The sequence below is a fragment of the Monodelphis domestica genome, chromosome 4 (assembly GCF_027887165.1).
Source record: "Monodelphis domestica isolate mMonDom1 chromosome 4, mMonDom1.pri, whole genome shotgun sequence".
Classification (NCBI taxonomy): Eukaryota; Metazoa; Chordata; class Mammalia; order Didelphimorphia; family Didelphidae; genus Monodelphis; species Monodelphis domestica.
Genome location: NC_077230.1, coordinates 367,583,807 through 367,601,019, shown reverse-complemented (window position 1 = coordinate 367,601,019; position 17,213 = coordinate 367,583,807). Strand labels below are relative to the sequence as shown.

Here is a 17,213-nt window from a genome sequence, read left to right as displayed (position 1 = left end):
TGCTTTGTTATGAGGAAAAGAGAACCTTCTATATATTCAGTGCCAGGATTCCTTATAACCATGATAGAAGAGACTCCAAGGATGAATAATTCAAGGAAATGTTGACTTCAGCAGAATTATATTTTGTTGTTGCTCAAGGAGAACCACAACTACAGCCAGTCAGTTGTTCAATAAGTATTGTTTTAATTGACATAGGCAAAAATGCTTTGGATACTGGGTGTCAGCAGAAAGCTCAGTGGAGCTAATGAATGGCATTTCTGGAATATAGATTCAACTGTGTCAGGAAAGATGTCATTGGATTTACCCAAGATTTGCTGATGTTTGCCCAACAACCATGCCTAACTACTGACATGAGTTTGGGTTTCAGGGGTTAGAGATATACTCACAACCAGAACCCCCTCTCAACTGAGGACTGTTCAAAGAAGCCAGCTTCAGCCCAGAGCATCTCTATCAGAAACAAAAGATCTTGGGATGGTCCAGTTGATTTTCAATTGACAACTTGTTGAGTATCCACAGTATTCATAAACGTGCCACATGAGAGAGGAAAAGAAGAGGGAGAGAAAAGACAGACAAAGAGAGATGACAAATGAAAGAGAGGAGAAGAAGAAAAGGAGAGAGAGAAGAGAAAGAGGAAAAAGAGAAAAGAGAGAAGAGAGAGGAGAGGGAGAGGAGAAGAAAAAGAGAGGAAAGAAGAGAGAGAAAAGAGAGAGAAGAGAGAGGAGAGGGAGAGAGAGAGAGAGAGAGAGAGGAGAGGAGAGGAGAGGAGAGGAGAGGAGCGGAGAGGAGAGGAGAGGAGAGGAGAGGAGAGAAGAGAAGAGAAGAGAAGAGGAGAGAGCCATGATTGTTGCTTACTTCTGTTACCACAATGCCTGAGAAGCTATCTGCTGATGGAAGTAAACTCCACACAAGGCTGGACCTGAAGTAGGAGTATTAGAATGATCCTAAGACTAAACACAGGAGATCATATGGAACAGGATGAAAGGCAGGATACTGCCATGACTCTACTCCATCCAAGGTACTGAGCCAATAAGAATAATCTTTGTGGCTCTTATTTTCCCCTTGTTCGCCGAGTCAATCTCAGACATCCTGGACATGATTGGTGTGGAGTGGAGAGGTATAGAGTGAATGTTCCTGAGTCCCGTTGGCAGCTTTAGAAGGAATGTGGGGGAAAGTTAGTGGGAGGAAATTTTGGGTGGAAATTGGGTGAAAGACTATGTATGGGAAGGGAATGTTTATTGATTTTCTTTGCAACTTTTCTATATTTCATAAACAGTGGCTATAGGTACTTAATGATCTGGGCAAAATATAGATGGTCATTAGACTAAGGGAGAAAATTCCAGATACAGGGTGGGGCAGGGAGGGCCCTAGATTTTTCTATAATTTTCCAGTAATTCAGATTGAGCTTGAGGTTTTATCCGGTAATGAGACCTTTGAATCATTGACTCTAAATCTGCTCTAGAAAGGTTGCAGAAGCAGGGTAGGGATGAGAGTCCTTTTCCACCTGAACACTAATCACTAAATCCTCATCACCACTTGGATAAGGAAATTATACATTATATTCTTTTGTGGGTTAATTATAAAGTGACCTAGTCCTCTCCTGGAAGTTTAAAGAAGGTAAGACACAAGCTAGTGAAAGCTGCTAATGCAACTTTAGCCCTCAAAGGTAACCTGGGATACTCACGAAGTATACACATGGACCACACAATGGCCACATTCTTAGAATGAATCTTATCTATCCACTCTATTCTGGGCCAGGTCCCATCTAGGCCAGCTCAGCAATTCAGGCTCAGGGGTTAAAATAAGACATTCATGACCAAAAATATTCAATAAAAACAATTTTATGGGTAAGAATAGTGTAAAAAAGGGATAGCACATCAAACATGACTCCCTCCCCACTTCAGTAGTCCTGTGGCCACTTAGGAAGGCATTCCCCAGAGCCCAGTGGGAGCTCTATTGAACATCTGGCCACAATGGGCTCGCCAGTGGGTTTTATATGCCTCAGGTGGCAAGAATGCCAAATGGTCTCTTGGCTCCCTTAAAGAACCAGCCTTGCCTCTATGCTTCTGATGCCTGTCTGCCATATGGGGTGCCAGGTGGAGATCCTGAAGAGGATGAGGAAGGGAGATCAAAAGGAGGTGGGGGAGGAAGAGGCAGCTTCCACAGGGTTCAACCACAGTAGCCATGTGGTGGTGCTGCCTCCTTCTCTTTAGTGATGGCAACTAGTTCAGTGAAGGTGGTGATAATAACAGTGGAGGTCCTTGAAGAATCCTTCCTACCATACATTCCTACACCCTAAACATCTGCCTTGGGGCCTCACCATATTGATCATTGTGGATTCATTTTAGTGTGGCCATCAGACTAGCATAGAACACTACTGGCCAAAAATCTAGGATGAGGACTACAGATGGGTGTAAGAGAGCAGGCTTTAGGAAGACATGGGTTCAAATCTTATCTTTGACACTTACTGGCAAGATGATCTTGATTTGTTATTTTTTAAACTGTTACCTTCCTTCTTAGAATCAATACTGTGAATTGGTTCCAAGGCAGAAGAGAGGTAAGGGCTAGGCAATGGGAGTTAAGTGACTTGCCCAAGGTCACACAGCTGGTAAGTGTCTGAGGTCAAATTTGAATCCAGGACCTCACAGTCTCTAGGCCTGGCCAATTCACTTACTTTAAATGCACTATTGCTACTACTAATAGCTTGAATTTATAAAGTCTTTTTAAGGCTTTCAAAGTCCTTTCCATGTATCATCTCTTTTGAACCACAACAATCCTGTAAAGTGGGTATTATTCTTACCCCCATTTCACAGACGAGGAAACTGAAGTTAGGCTGATTTGCCCAGAATAACACAGTTTAGGTAGATCATCTTGACTATTGCTATCTTCACTGGACTTTGCTTTTATCTAACTTGCCTAGACTGAAGGTGCTTAAGAAATCGTATAAACAAGTAATCTGGGAAAAAAATAAAAGAAAAGAAAAAGACTGAAATTTTGTTGAGGAAGTTTCCCCAACCACAAGTTTGTTTCACCAGTGACATATCATCCTGGACCAAACCCCACGTGTCCAATAGGAAACTAGTTCTACATTCCATCTCCCAGACTCCATTGCCTTTCCCAAATTCCTCTCTTCTCTTCTACTCACTCCTATTTCCAGGGCTGGACCTCTGTAGGTGCTTGGTCAAAGCTTTGAACCCCATTACCCAGGGAGCCTCAACACTGCAGGTGCCATGGCTGCCCTTCACACACCCTCCCCCTATCTAGAACCAGCCTCTCCTCTGTCTCTAGGAAAGAGTCTATTGGGTGAAGCAGTGGCCCCCGAAGCCAGAGGAAGGATAGGAAGGTCTTTATTTGTACTCCACAGATCATTCAAGATGATGGACAGGAGGCCTTTCTGGAAAGGGTAGATTTCCCATGCTGGCTTCATGTTTCAGATGTTGAAGTAAAGCCAGAAGTAGGCACGGGACTCTGACAGTCTGAGCAGTTACAATAGGGTCCTGTGAAATTCTTCTTGTTTTTGTAGGCTATGATCAAATCCTCCAAGTCTTTCACTTTGCCCTCTACCATCTGCAGCTTTTTGAGGATTTTCTCCTGCAGGTTCAGGGTCACCAACATGTTATGGTTTTCTTGATTCATCACAGATCTAGCGTTTGCTTCGCCACCATTGGACATTATATCTTGAAAAAGTTCTGAGCCCTTCTTGTAAAGCATAAGGAGTAAATTAGCGAACAGGATGGCTTTCTAAAGGGAAAATACCCATAAGTTGGTTATACATATATATATATATATATGACAACATATTATTAATCAACCAAATTGTAGTGAGGTGTCCTACCTAGTGTAAAATTTAAATTAATATCCAATAACTCCAAATATTATATTTGATAAGATTTTATTTAATAATCACTTGAAGTAAAAGAAATGAAAGGACAAAAGTAAAAGCCAGAGTAAAGGCAGTTTTCCCAGGTGTGATCAGGGGGGGAAAAAAAGAGAGGTGGGGCTACACAACACTTAGATCCTCCTTACATTAAGTGAGAAGGAGCATAGGAAACTGGGAAAGAATTTCTGGGGAGCAAATTCTAATTATACAATAGAAATCACTTGCCCTTGCCTTAACTTTCTCATCCAAAAAAATGGGGAGCAGGGTCCTTGCGCTACCTATATATTTTTAAACCCATATTTTCAGTCTTATATTGAATCCAAGATAGAAGAGTAAGTAGGGATAGGCAACTTTGGATAAAGCGATTTGCTAGGAAGGGTCAAATGTCAAATTTGAATCCAGATCCTCCTGACTCCAGGCCTAGAACTCTACCTAGCTGAAGTGATCCCCCTACTTGTATAAAGAAAATATTTTGGAAACCGTAACATGTTATATTATGTTACTAATTGGCTGAAACATTCTTTTATTCCCAATTAGCAGGGAATGGGGATTCTGACAAAATGTCTTTTTCTGGGTAATGGAAAAATGTTTTTATTTCAATTTGCAATAATCACGCCTCTGATAAACCTCATTGGCTACAATACTGCCACTGTGCAAAGCTAAAAAATGTTTTTATTTCAACCCAAGGCATTGTTTTCTTTAAACATCTCAGCTTAGGATAGAATAGAAATAAACAATAAACTTGGAGATCTGAGGACTTCATCTCTTTAGGTCTATTTCTCTATCTACAAAATACAGACTGTAGTATCTTATGCCACTGACTTTACAGGCATATCATAAAAAGAATGCTGGGTAAAAAAATTTCCCATAGCTCCCTATTGGGTATAGGAAAAAACACAACCATCTATTCTGGTGCTTAAAAATTCTTCCCAATCTGGTTTTAGATTATCTTCTCCGATATGATTACTCTCTTGTGCATTTGGGGTTCTTTTTTTTTAATTTATTAATTTATTTTATTTAAAATATTTTTCCATGGTTACATGATCCCCTGGCCCATAGCCAACGAGCAATTCCCCTGGGTTTTATGTGTGTCATTGATCAAGACCTATTTCCATATTATTAATATTTGCAATAGGGTGATTGCTTAGAATCTACATCCCCATATACCCCATCACATTTGGGGTTCTAACTGAACTGGCCTAATTTCTCCTTAAACCCCGACCTTTTCTGTCCATCATGTCTGGAATGCATTTGCCCCTCACCACCTCTACTTATGCATAGTAATCATAACTGATGTTGTAGACTGGTTTCAAGGTTTTCCATTCCCACAGCAACTCTATGAGGTGGATGCTATTTTTCTTGCTATTTTACGGATGAGGAAACAGAGTCAGAGAGTCATACACGTATCCTGGGTCACACAGAGAGTCAAGTCCCTGAGGGAGGATTTGAACCCATATTCCTGATGTGAAGCCCAACCCTCTATATACTATGCCACCCTGAAAGGTCAAAAGAGACCTCAGAACATAGACGGTCACAGTTAGAAAGACTAAAGTCTGATTCTCCATCAATTGGGGGGAGGAAGGTTTCTTGACTTCAGTTAGGCTTAGAGAGTGCTTTGGATAGAGTCCAGGACCTGAAGCCAGGAAGACCCAAGTTTTGGGACTTTGGGACCCTGGGCAAATCCCTCAACTGCTCTGGGCCTCCATTCTCTCAACTGTAAAATTGCTCTAATAGCATCTCCTTTGCCAGGGTTGCTGTGAGGATCAAATGAGATCATGTTTGTGGAGGGCTTAGCTTATCATAGACACTTAATAAGGGGGTTTCTTTCCAACCTTCCTGATGAAGTCCAGGACTCTGTCAGTGGCACCTACACCACAGCTGCCTCTACAATCCCTAATCCTTCATGGCTCCCCTTGTGCACCCTCTCCCACAGGAAATTTCCCCCGATTCCCAAAGGGTCAACAGCAGTGCTTGGGTTGGGTTAAGTGAAATAGAAGGGGGTGGCTAGGTTTAGTGGTTTAGTAGACTGAAAGCCAGGCCTATAGATGAGAAGACCTGGGTTCAAATCTGGCCTCAGACACTTCCCAGCTGTGTGACCTTGGGCAAGTCACTTAACCCCCATTGCCAGCCCTCACCACCCTTCTACCTTGGAACCAATACACAGTACTGATTCCTAGACAGAAGGTAAGGGTTTAAAAAAAATGAGGTTACTAAAGCCCAGGCAGGTGACTAGATACAGATACCACGTAGGTGGTGTCTATTAGTCAGGTAAGGCCCGGGCAGCCCCTTAAATTGGGGGCCTTTAGGGTGTGATTGCCCTTGAAGGGCAATAAAAGGCCCCCAAACCCACAGACCACACACTGATAACATGAACCTCTCCAAGATGGCACAGGAGGCCTTTCAGGAAAGCCTGTTGTGAACACTTTAGGAAGACGACACTATAGATTTAGACACCCAGGGGTGCCCCAAGTACTTCCAGTACCAGATTAAAATGTGACTGGGAGCGTTTAACAAAATAAGAAAAAGGAAAGAGTGGATTTGTGGTTTTCCAAATCAACATGCCTTTTTTTCCTTTTTGAGTTTCACACTGCAGTTTCTAGCCCATCCCTTCATTTTACATTTATGGAAACTGAGTCCCAGAGAAGCTGTGACCATGGGCCTATGGGTCACTTGAATGTACTGAGCTCTAAAAACAAATAAATAAATAAATGAGCAGCTCAGCCCAGCCTTATAGTACTGTAGAATGACTTCCATTTGACAGATGGGGATTCAGAGGGCTACTTTCCACTCTGCTCCTAATCTAGGGATTTCTTCACATCCACCTCATGGACCCCTTTTGGCAGTCTGGTACAGCTTATGGACCCTCTTCTTAGGATATTTTTAAATGGATCAAACACAGAGGATTTCAAGGGAAACCGAATCTACTGAAATGCAACGAACTGAATATCGCTTGATATTAATTGATGTAGTTCAGATATTTTAATTCTATTGAAATATAATCAATCTGAATTTTAAAAGGGTTCACAGAATCCAGGTTAAGTTCCTCTGCCTTTAGAACCTTCCCTCTTCCATGGGTAACCTCCAGCCCTTACAGGACCCTCTCCACCTGCTCATCTCTCCCAGGGACTCAAGGACAGCCCGGTCAGATGAAGTGAAAACTTGGTGGTAACGGTAGATAGTGCACTGGACCTGCAGTCAAGAAGATCTGAGTTCAAATCTAACCCTCTGACACCTAGTAACTCTGCGACCCTTGAAAAATCACTTAACTCCTCTGTCTTGATTTTTTTCATCTGTAAATGGGGAAGATAAGAGTATCTCCTTCTCTGGGTTGTTGTAAAGACAAAATGTGAGACTGATAAAGCACTTTACAAATCTTAAAATACTATATAGAAAGGCTAGTTGTTATGTAAATACATTATTAAGTCATATAAACTATAGAGTATGCAAATATTAAATCATATAAAATATTAATGCTACATTCATCTATTATTAGTCATATCTATAAAACCACATACATAAGTGTGCATATATATATATATATATATATATATATATATAAATGCCAGCTCTTATTATCACCACCACCTGTAATCCCCATCTAAGTTGGGTTCTGCCACTCTTAAATTCTTCCTCTCCTTGGTCAGGGGTCCTTTTCTAAAATTTATTAAACAAAATTCACGACTATAATCTCTCTTTCTTCTAAAACCCTTAATTTCTGTCTTACAATTGATACTGTGTCAGTTCAGAAGGGCTAGGCATGGGGGTTAAGTGACTTGCCCAAGGTATCATAGCTAGAAGTGTCTGAGGCCAAATTTGAACCCAGGACCTCCTGTCTCTCGGTCTAATGGTTTTTATCTCAAATGACCTTCATACCCCACCTCCCTCCAGGAATTTGAGTTTGTTACCTTGGGCTAAATTATAGATCATTTGAGGCTCACAGAGAGTAGCCAGGATAATGAGATGAGACAGTTAGCCTAAAGAGTAGTATGTGATGAGCTGTCGACACTAAAAGAATTTTCTTGTTTTGACCTCAGAGGCCAAAACTGGAAGCAAACAGATTTTTCACTCAAAAACTTCCTAACAATCAAATACTCTACTAAACTGGAATAAATCCAAGACTGTCAGGCTGAAGGACTTGTATTCTACTGTCTAGGCAATGGGGAAGGACTGGAGAGGGCTTGCAGCACAGCAGTGACAAAGCACGGAGATCTGGATGAGGCTATTGGTGTCATTCGAGGTGAAAAGTGACAGCTAGGGCTATATGGAGAGGGAGGAACCAGGAGGCACAAAAGATGAAGGGGTTGCTGATGGCTTGGTTCCTGGGAAAACAGGGTGGGGGCTAAGGTGAAGGCAAGAAGAGTCAACGATATCTCTGAGATGAGCGAGGTGACAGGGCATGACCTGGTGGTTGGTACCCTTGAGGAAGATCTGAAAGGAGGCAGGGAAGGATGAGTTCTATTATGAGTTTGAAGTTCCACAAGTAAAGAATTCTGGGGAGAGGAGGAGGAGGTAGGAGCACAAACTCTCCTCTGCCATGGGGTTGTTCTAATACTGGGGCTAATGTGAATCTTGAAATTTCTCAGACTTGTGAATGTTAAAAAATTCCCCATTGGGGAATTCCCCATTGGAACAATTCCCTACTGGGACCTTTCCCTATTTGGAAAGTGAGAACTCTACTTAGATCAGAAATGGGAAGATCTCTACACCACCCATACTTAAGACTGCTTTAGAGGGAAAAAACTCCTTGCTGAACAATGAAAAGTACTTAAACCTGTACTTAAGCCATGCCTATTTTTAGAAAGGGGTGCTAAGTACCTAACCTATAAAGGTCAGGCAACTTGTGAACTTACAAGGAACGAAGAGGTGAAAACTTACTCAGAGCTTTCCTGATGTGAATTACTCAGAAGTTTTAGTCTACCCAGAAAAGGTGAGAGCAAGATGTGAATTAAGAAGGTGATAACAAAATGTGAATTCAGAATGGGCTGTCCTTTGGAAAACATCTACTGTGATTGGTAGATGTAAGGACTTAGGGGAGGTGACATAGGAGAAATTGCCCTTTAAAAGGAGACAAAAAACTCTCTAAAAAGCTGGGAAAGGCTTCCTTGAAGGGTCTCTCTCCAGACTCTCTTGGGGACATTTCAGATTCAGGATTGAGCTGGTGAAGTCAGCTGAGATGGAGCTGGCCTGGTGTCACTAGAATCCTTGCTTGGACAGATCTTGTGGTGAGTGATTAAGGACTGACTGATCTTTTCTCTTAGGGCTTAGACCTGGGTTGGCCAGGACTGGCCAGGGCTGGCTTAACCTTTTCTCATTATTCCCCTTTTTCTTTCTCTCTTTCTTTCCTTTTCTTTAATTCCTCATTTGTATTAATTAAAATCTCTATAAAACCCAGCTGGCTTGGGTATATTTGAATAATTGGGAATATTTCCCTGGCGACCACCTTATATATTGATTTGAAACAAGATACTGTGGTGAAACATATTTTCTGCGGTCACAACTTACTCACCCACTCTTATATCTACTACAATTTATATCTTCCACTATTTTAATCACTACAATTTATACCTCAACCATTTTAACTCTTACAGTTTATGGCAGACAACTATTTTAAAGACTAAGAAGACTGAAATAATCTAGAAAGAAATACTTATATAGTTGACACAATTATAAATGATTCCTATTTGACAAATAAAGAAAACTAAAGCTAAAAGAGAAATGACTCTGTCATGGTCATACATGTATCAAGCCACCGAGACAGCCTTAAACCTAAGTCTTGTAATGCCAAAGCTGGGGTATTTGGCACAAAGGCTTCCTTGTATCTTGCTTCTACCACTTGTCCTTTGTGCCAACTTCCTTACTTCGGATGAAGATGCGCCCTCGTTACCAGTCATTCAAGATCAAAACTGGTGTTTTCTTTGACACTTGCTTCACCTCCTCTTATCCAATCTCTTTACCAAGTCTTTGTGGATCCTTAGTTTTCATACCTTTTCTTGCCTTTACTCTTATACATCTACTACCCAGGGTCAGGATGCTTATCTCCTCTTTATGGTCAGGGTAGGTCTCCAAAACAACAATAATAAGAGCTAATATTTATATAGCATTATGTACCAGTCTGGGTGCTAATAAACTCTTTACAATGATCTCATTTGATCCTGAGAGGTGGGAATTAGCCCCACTTTACAGATAAGAAACCCAAGGCAAAGCGATTTTCTCAGGGTCACACAGCTAGTGACTGAAGCTGAATTTGAACACAGGTCTTCCTGACTCCAATCTCTGCACCACCTAGCTGCCCTGTTACTTTTTCCAAGCTTTCCCATATATTCGACACTCTTTAATGCCTTGTTTCCAAAATAACCCAATAAGCAGTCTGTAGTCAAAAAGCCTTTTCTGTTCTCTTTTGCTAAAGGAAAACACTCCACTTTCTAAAGGTTCTCTACCATGTGGCTCCACCCTACCTTTCCTCATTTGAACATTATTCTTCCTTCACACACGCTACACATTCTAGCCTAATGGCATAGTCCATGCATTTTGGTTACCCAACATGCTGGGAAAATTTCCCCAGCTTTTCCTTCTGCTAGGTCTAGATCAGGAAACAATTCCTTCATATATGATAGCACGAACAAATCTCTATACTCCCCCTTCCCCCTTCAATGTTCTTAGAAGTTCCCAGTCTGAATTAGTCCTTCTTCCTTGGACCCTGCTCCATTTTGGATTTTATGACCCTTCTCCAGGAGGCTATAGTTTTTTTTGCATGTGTGTCCATGGGCATTAGTCATATACAGTAGGTGTCTGAAGTCTGTTGAATTTGAATTTTGTTTCAGGGCCCAAAGGGCTAAAGGCTCCAGAATGTGATGACATTTGGGTTTTAAACATTACATCTTTAAGTTCAGATAAATTAACATTTACCCCCCCCCTCCTTATATTTAAAACTCCTTGAAATGCTTAGCTTACTCTCAACTCTATTATGTTTCCCCTGGATTCTTGCCTCAGTGCCCTCCCAGTCACCTTCTTGTACTCAGGCAATACAACTCAACTCACTAGTTTGTCCCAAATTGGAGACATGGTAGGAACAAAAGGGACATTTAGACTAACTCCCCTCATTTCTTAAGTGGAAAAAGGGGCAGGAGAGGAAGGTGAGGGAAGCTTTGGGAAAAGTCAGTAGGCACTAATGTCTCAGAGTTTACTTGCTAGGCTTGAGGAAGAACAAAGTGCTAAGAGTACTCTAGGTATTAGAAAAACTAGCATTACAGTACTAAAAGGATTTCAGGGGACTTCTGCCACTCTTATGTGATGATGTCCAAATTCTTTTATATCCATTGTCAGTCATCTCACACAGGCTTTACTTAAAACCTTTTAGTGCAGATTAACCCATTCTACTTGCAAATTAGAAGCTCCTTATAATCAGTCTAGAGTATTTCCCTCTAACTCCTGCCCATATAGTTCCTGATTTTACCCTCTGGGAGCAAAGTTGAACAATTTTAGCTCTTATTTCCAATAAATCTTTAAATATTTGCAGACAGTCATCATGTCCCATCCTAAGAATTCTTTTCAATCAGACTAAATCTCTATTTCCTTCTATTGATTCTCAGTGAGTCCCCATTACCATTTTGGGCGTATAACTTATTGCCAAGGCAAACCGGTTTCACATTAGTTGATTCTCTTACCAGAAAATATTTTTGGACATTTCAACTTTTTAGGATTCTGGCCAGTTTGGTGGCTATAGCTCTTCTCTGAAAATACCAACCCAATTTAAACTCTTCAGATTGTTAATTAATGGTAATTACAGATTTTGTGCATTTGCTTAAATTCCTCAGTAACAACAAAAAAAGAGTATAACCTTAATTGACCGAAAAGTTCGTTTCCAAAAGGTAAGTGTTCCTAGTATCAGGCAAATGGCAAAGATAGTCCACAGGATGGTTTGCCAGGTTGGAGCTACGTATTCTGAAAGCCAAGAATTTGGATTCGTATTGACAATGTTTTCTTGTAGCCAATTCCATAATGGAGAAAGAGAGAATCCTGTAGTTTCTTCCAAGGGTGGTGATGGTGTTTTACCCATATTGCAGCTTCTGGAACTACATGTGCAATATGCAGGAAGAACCTTCACTGAGAGGCCTTAGGAGTCCAGGTTTGTGGGAGGACCCCCAGGAGTGTGTCTGTTAAGTACAGGCTGCTCTTCAACTTATAATAAGCTGTTTCATTATGATGTCATTATCCTACAGGCCATTAGAAAGGAAGACCAACTTAGGAGGCAGGATATTACTTATAACTCCCTTGCCCCTTTTCCAAATCATCTTACTTCTCTTTCTCTATCAGTTTACACTCTTACAGCACTTTTAAAATTTGAAAAGCTCAATAATAAGTAAATCTGCCTGAAGACCCAGAATCAAATAATCCATGGCTCAACCACTTACTTAGCCATGAGATCTCAGGCAAGTTACTTAACATTTCTGGGGGCTGTTATTCATTTAGAAAATGATGGGTCAACTTACATGATCTCTATTTCGTTAAGGTATTTTCCGATTCTAAATCTATGCCTTTCTTACAATCATCCCATAAGGTAGGGCTTATTAAAGTTAACTCTGTTCTACAGATGAACGGCCTCTGTGAGAATGATCCATGTATTCAAATCACAGTAAAATCAGAGATCCAACCCCAATTGGGTCTCCCAATTTTTGGTTCACCACTGTCACTCTTACTATGAGGCCAACGGGAGCGACACTCTTCTTTAGCTTCAGTGAGGTTGCATAGTTAGTGAAGGACAGAGAATGAGGAAGCATGTATAAATTAGGCCCTCAAAGTCTACATGACCATTTCATACATTTCTCAGTTGCTATTGGAAGAAGCATGAAACAACTTTTGCTCATTCAGAGAGCTCAAGGATTAAAATGCATGTAAGAACAAGAAAATATTCAAGTTATGTGCTATATTATGTGGAGCAGACAGTGCAGATTGAAGGGTTGGCATGAAGATATGGGTCAGGAGAGCACTTCAGACTAGGACAAGATAAAAAGGACTGGGAGGACACTGATAAAGGAGGCCTGACTAGAAAATGCATGTTTGGATATTATGAGGAAGATGAAATGGTAAGATGAGATTGAAAGGCTAGCAAATTTTGGAATTGATGAAATAGGGAAAAGGAATTTTAGCACTGGACTAGAAGTAGGTACATATTGTGAATTGGAGTAGGGAAAACCTACTATCAGGAAGAACTAAGAGCCTTAGCTCTTTGCCTGGGGGAAAAAATAAACAAAGGGCCCATACTGGGTAAGCATAGAAATGCTTAGGAAATAGGAGATGATGGCTTCCTTTTGGGAAGAAAATTTCACAAGTTACTTAGTAAACTAAAAGTGACTCTTTTCAGTGCTGGTGAAGGGTGAGAAGCTGATGTTTAGGACAAGACTAAATGCCAGATATTAGTATCTATAAATCTAAAGTGAAAGGTGAAATACAGAAATGGAGCAAGAGAATATTATCAAGGTTAACTGAAATTGTAAATTGGTTTAAATTTTATAGAATCTACAAAGAATGAGTCAAACACTACCTATTTAAGCAAAACGGCCCAATGAAGTTTAGAAGAAATACAAGTGTATCTTAACTGATGCAAAAATATTAACTTTTGTCTCAAAAGGGATCAGCAGTTGAATATCTCATTTCCTATTTGAAACTGACTTTGAAGTATCAAAGCAAAATTGAAACTAAAGCCATGATCCTCAAGTAGATTGGCACTCAGAAGTAAGCAGCCAAGAACATTTCTGGCCCAGTCCAAATAGCAACCACTAAGAAGTAAAGAGCTAAGATAGAAATTTGTCTGCGATGAACAATTCAGAACAGGAATTACCAGGAATGGCTAAATGCTCTTGGTATGTGATCCCTACGCCTTGACAATATCAACCATTCTCCTGTGCCTTAAATCTAGCTTAGCTTCCATGAAACTGTTCTCCAGCCTCCTAAGTTTCCTTTGCTAGATCATCTCCTCTTTCTCCCCAAGAAGGATGGGTGCATTGTGAATCTTGAAATTTCTCAGACTTGTGAATGTTAAAAGATTCTCAAACTCTATCTTAGAACATTTGGTTAAGACCATTCCCCATTTTAAACAGTGAAGCTACTTAGATCTAAAATGTGAGAACTCTACTTGGGTCAGAAATGGGAGGACCTCTACTCCACACATACTTACTTTAGGGGGAGAAAACTCCTCCATGAACAATGAGAAATGCTTACACCCATACTTAAGCCATGCCTATTTTTAGAATTAATATAATAGGGTGCTAAGTACATATAAAGGTCAGGCAACTTGTGAATTTACAAGGAGCAAAGAGGTGAAAACTTATTCAGAAGTTTTTTCTGGTTCAAACTTACTAAAAGGATTAGTTGAATCAGCTGTAAATTCAGAATGGGCTGTCCTTTGGAAAACGTCTACTGTGATTGTTAGATGGAAGAACTTAGGGGAGGTGACATAGGAGAAAACCCCCTATATAAGGAAAAGGAATCTCTTGAGATAGAGTGCTCTTGAGAGACAGGCTCTAAGGAGGGTCTCTTGAGAAAGAATCTCCTGGAGAAAATCTCTAAGGAGGTCTCTCAAGGGAAGCCGACTCTGACTGAAACTCCCTCTGGGGAGACTCTGTCCCTCTAAATCCTTGCTTGGACAAATCTTATGGTGAGTGGTTAAGGACTGACTGGTTTCTCTCTTAAGGCTTAGGCCTGGGTTGGCCAGGGCTGCCCTGGGCCGGCCTATTCTTTTCTCATTTAATTCCTTTTCTCTCTCCTTCTCTCTTTAATTCCTCATTGTATTATTATTAATTAAATTCTCTATAAAACCCAGTTGACTTGGGTATTTGAATAATTGGGAATATTTCCCTGGCGACCACCTTATATTTTAATTTAAAACAAATACTGTAGTGAAAATATTTTCTGCAGTCAAAATTTACTCACCCACTCTTATATCTACTACAATTTATATCTTCCACTATTTTACTCACTACAGTTTATGGCTCCCACTCTTTTAAATGCCACAGCATATTCCTGGTGAAGTCCTCAGCTATCAGGAATTCAACAAACATCTCTATGCAGATGACTACCAAACCTTTATGCCCAATACTATATAAAGTTGGATAACTAAGGTGATGCAGTGGGCATAGTCACAAAAAAAAAAAATCAACTTTCTGACTTCAAATCTGGCCGTATACACTCATACCTCAGTGACCCTGGGAAAGTCACTTAATTCTTAATCCTGTTTGCCTCAGTTCCTTATTTGTAAAATGAGCTGGAGAAGGAAATGGCAAACTACTCCAATATCTTTGCCCACAAAATCCCAAATAGGGTCATGAAGAATTAGATACAACTGAAATAAACAATCTTGAGATCTTTTACCATATTATGACCATTTGGTTATCTTGTAATAAACATAAAAAACCTATGTACCAAGTACTCGAAGTGCTAGAAATAAAGACAAAAGTTAAAACACGGCCCCTGCCTGAAGGAGCTCACATTCTACCAGGTGAGAGGTGTGTATATTATATACATACACATACTAACAATATATAAAGTTTCGTGTAGCTGAGAAAAATCTGTGATTCTAAGGGGGTAGAAATGAGTTGACAAGCAGCTGAAATCCAACGTGTTCAAAATGTAACTTTTATTCTAATAAATTCATCCCTCAAACTTCTTTCTGGAGAGAATACTATCATCCTTTTAGTCAACCACAGGTTCATAATCTGGGAGTTATCTGTCACCTCTGCCTTAAACAAACAAATCCAATCAGTTGACAGATCTTGTCATCTCTTACCTCTACAAATCTCACATCTTTCTTTCCACTTGTACCCCAGTCTATATGTTTATCTATCACCCCTTGCTTTAACTAGTATAAAAGCCTAATTGCTTCCTTTACTTTCAGTTTCTTTCTTCTCCCACATATTCTCTATATCAGATATCAAACATGAGCATGTAGCACTTAGCAGTTAAAATAGATGAAAATGTCACCTAGAAATCATCAACAGTTAAAAAAAACCCCATGTTAATGTGGCTTCCTAATATGCTACCATTAGTGCAGCTGCAAATCCGGCATCTCTATTCTATAAAACCGGCAAGCTGCTAGTTCTAAAACAGATGTGAACACATCACTTCCAAAATACAAAGCATTTAATGGGTTCCTAGTTGCATTAGGATAGAATATGAAATGTCTAGTCCTAAACAATCCAGTTCTTATTCTTTCCAGTATTACATACTACTGTCTATAGAGTACATGTGCATGCAATCTATTCCTAATAAGCCTTTTAGTTGCAACCTATACTTGGCATTCCATCCCCCACCATCTGTGCATGAGTAGTTGGTTGTCCCCCATTCTTGAAATACATGACCATCTCCCCCTAGCTTCATCTGTGAGAATCTCTAACTTCTTTCAAAATACAGCTTGGGCATCTTAAAGACTTTCCTTTATCCTAGGAGTTGATCATACCCTCTTTCCTACTTGAAATTATAGTTATATTTTATTTTGCACAAAATTTCCTTTACTAGTGTACATACTCTGTCCCCAAAGTAAAAATTTAGATTGTTTAGGGAGGTGACTAATTTTTGAGGGAAACCTTTAATACCTACCTAGCACATCCCATGGTTACCACCATCCACCAAGAAGGCACGTAGGATGACACTCTCATACATTTTATTAAGAGAATATCAGAGTAGAAAGGGAACTCAGGAGTCCATTTAGTCCAGTACTCTTATTTTATAGACAAGGAAAATAAGTCCAAAAAGAGAAATAGTTTTACTAAAAATGTCATATAAGTCATGAACTAGTTGTAGACTACGACTGAACTGACTGGTTTCCCAGATTCTCTCCTAGCTTAGGTCTCTTTTGGGAACCAAATAGGTCTCTTCAAAGTGAGAAGAAACTGAAGATGAAATGCTCAGTTATCCTAATGAGATTCTTATCTGAAAGGGAGACATTATTCCCTCCTTTAAAATCAGTCCCAGATTTGTAACATAGCCAAAGTTAAACAGTATCAAAACATCTGTATTGAAAAGATCAAGAAACTAAAGAATACAGGACTAGATGACCATTTAGTTTGAATAATGGAAATTCTAGGTTGACACCAGAGGCCATGTAGCTCAACTTGTACCAGAATAGGCATTCTCTTTACAATATCCTAGAGTGGTTATTGGGTTGCTCTGGGACAAGGCTGATCAATTCCCAGTTAGTACTTCTTTCCAGAGACTGGGAACATTAATAAACAAGAATGAGAGTAAGAATAGGAATAAACTGTAGGGAAAGATGAATGCTTTTCTAGTCCAAAGGATATAAATAAAGTTGATGTTACTGTGTGCAGAAATGGTGAAACAAGAG

General features: G+C 40.0%; 1 protein-coding gene and 1 pseudogene across 1 annotated transcript; both read right to left on the bottom strand.

Annotated features, from left to right (window-relative positions):
* Positions 1 to 3,328: 3,328 nt before the first annotated feature.
* TMCO2 (transmembrane and coiled-coil domains 2) lies at positions 3,329 to 12,044 on the bottom strand. Its single transcript, XM_007492850.2, has 2 exons — positions 11,715 to 12,044; positions 3,329 to 3,738 (listed from the first exon to the last, which is right to left on the bottom strand). The coding sequence occupies exons 1-2, from the start codon at positions 11,931 to 11,933 to the stop codon at positions 3,421 to 3,423; spliced, it is 537 nt and encodes a 178-aa protein (XP_007492912.1). The 5' UTR covers positions 11,934 to 12,044; the 3' UTR covers positions 3,329 to 3,420.
* LOC130454243 (U4 spliceosomal RNA) lies at positions 4,419 to 4,538 on the bottom strand (annotated as a pseudogene).
* Positions 12,045 to 17,213: the final 5,169 nt, after the last annotated feature.